This window comes from Olea europaea, chromosome 10 (genome assembly GCF_002742605.1).
Source record: "Olea europaea var. sylvestris chromosome 10, O_europaea_v1, whole genome shotgun sequence".
Lineage (NCBI taxonomy): Eukaryota > Viridiplantae > Streptophyta > Magnoliopsida > Lamiales > Oleaceae > Olea > Olea europaea.
This window is the reverse complement of record NC_036246.1, coordinates 19595554-19604863: the sequence shown is the minus strand read 5'-3', so window position 1 is coordinate 19604863 and position 9310 is coordinate 19595554. Positions and strand designations below refer to the sequence as shown.

The 9310-nt window shown below is 33.3% G+C and overlaps 1 protein-coding gene across 1 annotated transcript; it reads left to right on the top strand.

Annotated features, from left to right (window-relative positions):
- The first annotated feature begins 1139 nt into the window (after positions 1-1139).
- LOC111402670 (pseudo histidine-containing phosphotransfer protein 6-like) lies at positions 1140-2979 on the top strand. The gene is made up of 5 exons (XM_023031035.1): positions 1140-1347; positions 1489-1619; positions 2158-2301; positions 2405-2477; positions 2553-2979. The coding sequence occupies exons 1-5, from the start codon at positions 1279-1281 to the stop codon at positions 2619-2621; spliced, it is 486 nt and encodes a 161-aa protein (XP_022886803.1). The 5' UTR covers positions 1140-1278; the 3' UTR covers positions 2622-2979.
- Positions 2980-9310: the final 6331 nt, after the last annotated feature.

Below are 9310 nucleotides of genomic sequence, written 5' to 3'. Positions count from 1 at the left end.
ATCAAATAAATAAAAACCTAAGAATTCATTCAATTGTCAAAAGGAAAATGAGAAAAATCTAGTATTTTCTTTTATATCTTTGTTCGAACCCCATTGTCAAAAACTTCTTCTTTTTTTAATTCATTTTTAAGCACTCATTTTATCAATAAAATAATTTATACGTAAATTTAAAATTTGTTCCTAATTTATAATTGCATATTCTCGAAAAAAAAAATACTATTAAAAACAAGGGCTAAAATTAGCTTTATGGGATAATCTAAAGTCCATCTAGAGATGAGTCTTGACATAAAGTCATAAATTTATCTCTTTGTGTGTGTGTGTGTGTGTTTTTTTGGTACCGTAAGAGAGAGAAGAAATTTGTCCTCTGTGAATCGGTGGCGCCAATGCCATTACTGTAACGTTGCTTACTAATTTTTCACGATTATCATGTTTATCTAGATTAATGTCATAATGTTACATTCGTTGTTCAATTAATATAATTATTTTTTGTGGTGAATAACTATATTTTTTATAGTCGAATGTGCCTTGGACATCCTAAATGATTGACGTGCCTATTGATTTAAGTCTAACATAACATATTTATAATATAATAAAATATATTTTACTATGTGCTTTTAATTTATCTTTCTTTAGGAGTTGAAAGATTTCTTTCTTAAACAATATGTTTTGGATATATTAATTTAAAATAATAATTGGGTTACATAATAGGAATTAGTAAATCAATAGAGCCAATATAGGGTTTAAATTAGTTAATATGAATGATAAGGGGTATCATTAGTCAATTTTTCCAAATTAAACCTAATTAGACTTCATTAGGATTTGTCTTCCTGTTTGGTTATCATTCCTTTCTCATTAAAATGAAAAATATGACCGTTATTCATCATATTAACCCACTAAATTTGAAATTTTTATCTCTTGTATGGAACCCATAACAACTATATTTTTCATTCTCATTCTTCCAAAAATGAGAAACAAATGGTGGAGGGTAAGGGACAAATGATTTGCCTTATCACTCTTCATTGCAATAGCCAGACTTTCAATAGCTGCTAAATTCGAGGGCGTTACAATTACCCTTTAAATAGCTGCTATCCCATCTACACCTTCTGCATTTCTCTCTGAGAAAACCAGTACACCTTTAAACCTCCTTTACTTGTATTACAATCCAGAATATCTTCTGTCATATTCACCCAAAATATCATAATTGTTACGTTATTCTCCTCCTCCTTGCTTCTTTAAGGCTCTAAGTAGGAAGCAGACAAAACGGGTCTACCTTTGTGGATGCTGGGATTCGGGGCGGAGCGCTTGCGGGCTGACATGAATCGTTTGCTTGCATTACTCTTCCACCAGGTTTTAATTCTCTGCAACAATATCTAGTTATTCACGAAGAATAGCGTCATTCTTATCATTTACTGTCATAAAAATGTATAGATTTGTTTACTTATTACGTAATTTATAGGTTAATTTTGTGTTTGGTTTGATTAATTACAGGGAGTGTTGGATGAGCAATTTTTAGAGCTCCAGCAGCTCCAAGATGAATCCTCTCCGAACTTTGTTTCTGAGGTTGTTAACATATACTTCCACGAATCTGAGAAGCTGTTGAGGAATCTCAGAGGATTGCTGTATTTCCCCTCTCTCTCTCTCTCTCAAACACTCACACAAAAGCAAAAACATTTATCATTATTATTATTATTATTATTATTTTCCTTTTTTGCAAATAATCACTTTAAGATCTTACTGAGGAGGACTCAGCTTGAACTCCAACATGCAGGTGGGAAGTAGAATATATGAGCTAAAAACTACGTTTCATCTGTCTTAGTTATATCTCGTCATATTGGCTTCTTGGTGACATTCGAACTCGTTGCTTGAAGTAGACTTTAAAAATTCATTACTGTACCAAAATCCAGAAGTCCTTCTTTGTATTTCACACACATACATGTATATAGGCAAAAAGTTAAACTTTCACACACATATATACGCGCATGTTAAGCACGGGAACAGTCTGAAACTTTTTTACTTGGAAAAGAGTTACTTTTGAACATTCGAATCACTCATGCACGGAGGCACGTACACTTTATGTGGTTAAAGTGATTAGTGATTAGTGAATAATTTAATTTGATTAGATGGGTTTTGATTTTTATGTTAATGGTGGAAAAACAGGCTGGATAGAGAGTTCTCGGACTTCAAGAAAATGGGAAGTCATTTAAATCAGTTTATCGGTAGCAGTTCAAGCATTGGTGCCAAAAGAGTCCGAAACGTTTCCGTCGCCTTTCGCGCTGCTTCCGAGCAAAGTAACAGAGCCGGGTACGTTCAATCTCTCTCTCTCTCTCTCTCTTTTTGCACGAAGACACTTTTAAGTGAAGGAAAAAAAACCCTCAAGATATTCCTAAATTTCACTCTATTTTAGGTGTATGAGAGCCTTGGAGCTGCTAGAATGTGAGTACTGTTACCTTAAGAACAATCTGCATGAACTGTTCCAGGTAATGCAATAGAATATCACTGTCTTCAAATTTTAGATTTTTTAGGCAGTAATTAATATAATGATTACTGTACAGATTGAGCAGCAGAGAATCCTAGCAGCTGCAGTGAGATACCCGCCAGTTCACCCCATAAACAACCCGTAGCACCATTTTTGCCTGTAAATTGCAGAGCAGCATCCAGTTTATCCGGAAGGGGAAGCGAAGTAAAAAGTACTGATGGTGACAGATTTTTCACCTGATTAGACATATGCCTTTATAAATGGTTTTGTTTGTATTTTGGGTTTTTTTTTATGCAAATGAATGCTACAGTCACAGTTGAAGAAGGCTGCAGTTTTTGGGTTTCCAAGTCTTGTAGGGATTCAGCTTTAGATGGTTTAGCTTAGCTTATTTCTTTTCTTTGTAAAACTGCCACTTCTGATGAAACCAAAAAAGCAGCATGTAAAAAATCTCAGCCTTCGATCAAATCTAATGTGTAAGCCGGGGACGGCACTCTATTTTATGAATCAATGAAAAGCAATCAGATCAGTTTAAGGTTATGGATACTGAATATTTTCACTAACTTGTAGCAAGATTGATTCAAGTAAAAGTCATTTGTGTTATAAGTAATGCTATTTAGAATCATTATTAATGTTAAGTAACACTTTAAGTGGTAATTGTATAATATTAAATGATATATTCACTTAAATGTAATGTCACTTGATTTATTTAATTAAACATATTAAATCTTACCACCTAGATTGGTGCTAAATAACATTATTCTAGCGTTATTAATAATAAAAAACTACAATGTTCAAATGTTACCTAAAAAAAAAATTGTCCATTCTTATGCTAATGGATTTTAGAGTGTATCATGTCTTGTATTTCTTTCGCATTTGGGAGATTCCTCTGAACTAAATAACTTATCCGTTCATGGAGTTGGTAGGACATTGCAGAATTTTAGTAACTGATTACAATATACCAATATTTATTAGTTCAACTATCTAGTATCTTATTAGAAAGAAAACGTGAAATTGCAAATACCACTACACCAAAAATTACTTTTTGCAACGCGTAGAAAACGTTGTCGTAGACCTATCGCAACGTTAAGGCGTCTGTTGTGGATTTCAACATTGCTATAGAGCAAAGAGGTTTGGCAACGTTTATTGTACGTTGCGAATGAAAATTTTGGCAACATGCAAAGAACGTTGCCAAATCCCTCTTTTTGCAACGTGCATTGTACATTGCCAAAGCCCTCTTTTGGTAACGTATTGCAACGTTCAATGAATGTTGTCAAAAGAGGGCTTTGGCAATGTACAATGTATATTACAAAAAGAGGACTTTGGCAATGTTTTTTGCACGTTGCCAAAAGAGGGTTTTGGCAACGTTCTTTACACATTGCTAAAAGAGGGATTTGGCAACATTCATTGCACGTTGCAAATGAGTTTTTGATAGCAAATGCCATTTTTATTTTTATTTTTGATCAATTATTTCACATTTTTTCTTTCATTGCAAACTTGTAAATTAAAAACCTATTTACTATCTACGCACAAGTACTTTAAGACAACAAAAAATTAAAATTACTTCATTTAAGTCAATAAGCATGATCCCATGTACAATATTACTTCATCAAAACACAATAAATACTCTAATTCAAAAATATACATCATCTAACCAAAGAGCTATGAAAAATGTCCAAAAGTTCTATAAACGATTTATAACCAAAGCTTCAAATGAGACCCAACCCAATCCTTTTACATAGACGAGATCCAAGAAGACACACAAAAGAACTCTGTTTTAGAACTCAGTTCGGCTCCATGTAACTGTGAGAAAGAAAGAATATAGCAACAAATTAATCAAAAAGGGTAAGCAATTAAGAAACAATACAATGTCCTTTAAAACCTTTTGAGACACAACTATACTCATTCAACGTTTTAAATTCAACTATACTCATTCAACGTATATAGCAGTAAATTAATGTCATTTAAATGAGAAATTGAATCATACACTCAAGAATATAAACTCATAATTAAAACTTGATCGATTTTTAAAAATAAGATCAATTTTTTTTTCGAGAGAAGTCATTGTGCACTCATCAGTAATGCCATGAACAAACTTCCACCTTGATGGTTGTAGACTTATGTATGCATACATCTCTTGAAGCATGTTCAATAACAAATACATAAATGAAAAAAATGTAGATATTTATAAAGTACTTTCGTCAAATAAGTCTAATACAGCTCTTTAGCCAAGTAATAGTACTTCCCATGGCTTCACCAACTGACTCATGTACACCTCCTCAATCCAAACCTTCCAATAATCTTGTCCTAGTGGCACGTGATGCGCCTTTGCACTTGGGTCTATTGATGCAATCTTCCCTTCGCCTACAATTTCCTCCTCCTTAAACATGTATCAGTGCAATAGTTGACACTTTGTGTTTTCCACTGGTGCAATACCTCCTTCCATACCACTTTCTTGTTCGGACAACAAATTCGCAGTAAAATAAAATATTTATAAAACTAGTATGATATAATCTAAATTTATATTGAACAAATAATAAATAATATACGATACAAATACCTGTGGAGTAAAAGTACGTGAACTCATGTCCTCTACATTCTTATTTTGATTATGTAAAATAATAGAAAAACATAAAACTTATTAAAATGTTAAGATATATAAAGCTACGCTTGCTATCATATTATATGTAATAGCAAAGTATAAGTTGAGATAACTTCAGAAGTGCTTCAACCTTTTCTTTGAGTGCTTCCATCCTTACTGACTGAGTTTGTAATTTGCTCTTAAGTTTTCTTACTTTCTCATTGCTTTGTGCATTTTCATCTACTTTTGATGGTGTAACCCCAAGTCCAAGTCCCCTTACTCGTCTACGACGCTCGGGGCCTAAAATTCGAGCAACAGCTAGGGATTGCAATTTACCCCGCCCCGCCCTGCCCCGAAGGGACCTCGCCTGAATGGGGCAAAAAACCTACCCCGAACGGGTTGGCAAGGCGCGGCGGGGCGGGGCGGGGCTGGGCAACTCCTCGCCTCGCCCCAAACCCGCCTCGTGAAGAAAAAGTAAAAAAATTTAAAATTAAAAATAATTTTATTTCTAGACAATTCATCCGTTAAAAATTCATTTTAAATTTGTATTTTATTCTCTAATAATTATATAATTCGAAACTTTCAATATGTAAAAAATAATAATAATAATAATAAACAAAAATTAAATGGGGCAACAAAAGGGGCAAAAAGTTGCCCCATCCCTGCCCTGCCCTGCATCGCCCCGTCTAAGGGGCAAAAAGTTTTGGCCAAGCCGGGTGGGGCGGCCCTGCCCTGAACCCGCCCCGTTGCCATCACTAGCAACAGCATCATCTCAAATAGAATTTTCGGCTGGTGTATCAGAAATTAACTCGACATAATCTTCTATCTTCCTCTGTACTTATGAAACTTAAATATTACACTAGAAGTAGATACACACACAAACCCCCCCCCCCCCCCCCCCCCCCCAACATACATATATACAATACACATACCAAAGTTTCGGCAACTGCTACATTTATTGGATTTCCATCCTTTCGAAAATGTTCATGAGTCCATACTTTCGTTCTCAATCCTTTTATATTTGGATTCTTTCTTTTCTAAAATAACAATATTTTCCCAATCACAGACACGTATAAAAAATCAATAAAGATACATACAAAAAATATAAATAGTTAGTAATTGTACCAAATCGTGAGCCATGCGTGAATAACCCTCTAATACAGAGGATGTACTCTTTAATATGAACATTAGGGATTCCCTTTAAAATTTGACACAATCTTCTAACGGATTTGTTGAGTTAAAGAAAAACATGATGTTTAAGAATTCTTGTTTGGGCAGTTCATATCTCTTTTTCAAAATTCAACAAGGGCTCGTAGCTCATATAAAAATGGTATCAACATCTTTAATTTCTTCCTCATAAAACCCATAGAAACCTTCTTCAACTACAAAAATACAAAAATTAATCAAGGATCATAAAAATTTCAATTCTTGACTCACGGGGACGTAGAATATAAAAAAATTGAACGTTATTTCATGATTTAATTGGAAAAAAATTGTTGCCGATTAAGTTTTTCTTAGAGTGCAAACATATTAAAAAGAAATAACATCATTGTTCATTGAAAGAGATAACACATGATGTGATTCAACTTTTAAATATAGAGTTTTATCTATTGAGGATATCTATGTTTTAAAAGCATGCTTTTAAAAAATTTAGACATTTTTCCAGCTATTGTCATTTGAGAACGTAAAGATATGAACTGTAAGTGACATAGAATGCAATGAACAAGAATGAGACATGAAGAAGAAGGGGAAAGAGAAGGAGAAGTAAGGAGAGAAAATAAAGAGTAAATCAAATATATGCTTGAAAACTAGCAAAAAATTCAAATATAGTTTGGTATTCAGACTTTTTTCCCAAACTTAACCTCATCTGCCAGCTAGAAAAAATTCCACAAAAAACTAGATGATTATCAGATGGCAAGAAGCAAACAAAGAGAAAAACCCATCTATGCTAATCAATTTTAATGGAATATCAATAATCAATGCTTGCAATTTTCGCTTCAGATTCATTTTGCTCAATCCTTTCAAAGATTGCCATAGTAAATTTGGAGTCATAGAATCAACCAAATTATGATTCATGGGAAAATATCAAGACATAATAGAACCAAATTTGGAAACAACATAATATAACAATTTTCTCTAATTAACTGAGCGTAGCCATATTGTGCATTAGATAGTTATTTGCCATACCTGACTACTTACAATGAAAAAAGAAATCCCTTATTAGTTATAAGGCGATTGTGATCAACGTGGGTAATTTGATCAGCAAGAGTCGGTGACGGGGTTAGGGCTTCATTGCTTCAGTTGGGGTGGATAGAGTTTGAGAGAGGGATTCTGTTGGCAAAGCGAGAGAATGGCCTCGCAGATTGCAGACGAGAGAGAGGGGGAAGAAATCGGAAGTGAGAGTGAGAACGGTGACGCGATGGCGGGGAGAGTACGATTGGTGGTAAGAATGAGAGAAGGGGAAGAAATTTAGGGCTCGATTTAACTTTTTACCAAACTAACCAGATTGGGTCCGTTTGGTTTGGGTTTTGTATATTTTATATTTAACGTTGAATTAATACTACTAAAAAATTAACTACAGCGTTCAAAGAACGTTGCTAAAATAAATCAACGGCAACATTCATTGAACGTTGCTAAAACTAATTAACGGCAGCGTTCAATGAACGTTGCTAAAACATATACAGCAACGGGCATTGTTTGTTGGAAAAACTTTTTAACAGCAACGTTCATACAACAATGTGCATTGGTCGTTGTAAAAAAATTTTAACGACAAAGTTTTCCGAACGTTGCTAAAATTGATTAATAGCATCGTTTGAGTGAGCGTTACTAAAACATGTAATGGAAACGTGTATTGCCCGTTACCAAAACTAATTAACGACAATGTTCTTTGAACGTTGCTAAAACATCTACAACAATGGTCAATGCACGCTGCCAAGAAAAAAAAAGTCTTTGAATGTTGCAAAAGGGTGTATTAGCAACACTCACGACAACATGCATTTGCTGAATGTTGCAATATACCTCTTTTAGCAACATGTAATTAGAGAATGTTACCGTCTACATGTTGCAAAAAGCCTTTTTTCTTGTAGTGTACCCTGATTATCCAAAAACTTTGTGTCGTATGGCAATGTTATTGATACAAAGGTTACATATAGAAAGCATAGCACTAATGTTTATGTCCATAGCATAAGAGAAGAAATTATAGTCGAGACCGTGGTTTTGTAAAATGCAATGAGCAAATGTGATAAGTGTATTTTATACACTTATTCGAAACTTAAAATAGCGATATTTAGCAATTCTGTTAACAAAGTATATCAAAAATTATTGTATTTTATATTATACAAGTAAAACTCAATGGTTGAACGAGTAATAGAAATAAAAAAGGGAAATTTGGTGAAAAAGGTGAGGTTCAAAGTATGGGGACTAAATGCAACATTTTAATAGTTGATTCGGACCATGAAATGAAGATTGAAGACGTTACGGGTTCAATTGGATGCAATTAAAAGTTAAAAGACCGAAATTACAAGAGAAAATGAATCAAGAATTGAATATGAGGACCAAAACTTAAAGTTTGAAGGATTGTATAATCGAGTGACCGCCTAACTTACGAAATCAAAAACAGTGACTTCAAACTTCACCCAAGCCAAAATCTAATATCGCGGCCAATTTCCCTTTTCATTCCGAATTCTACATGGAACCACTTTCTTGCACGATTTTTGAATTAATTTCACCTCTATAAATAAATACATAGGCAGCCAATACAAAAAATTTAAAAAATGAAAAACAAAAATCCATAACATTTGTAAGAGAATTGAAGGAGACTTGCAAGAATTCAATCAAGTAAAGATTCAAACTTGGTTTTTGGGCAAAGAAGAGATGGCACAAGTGGAGATTCATAAAAAAAAATCATTAAAGAGATTCAAGATTTCAAAATTCATCCTCATCTTCTCAATTTATCAAAAATTCAGATTATGTCATTTCACTTAAATATGATATCTTGTAATTTCAATATGTTAGGCTAGTTTTATACATAGTTAGGATGAGATGAACTCTTGTTATGATATTTTTAGTTTTTATTAATTATTTTAACTTTAATTTGATTTAATTTGTGGATTTTTATTATCATTTTTATCTTCTTTTTTTTTTCAATTGCATGACACCAATAGGGTTTAAACACAATATAATAAACATTGTAAGGTTGGATAGAGAATAGAGATATGCATCTATACTATATATGATTTCAATAGGTATACTAGTAC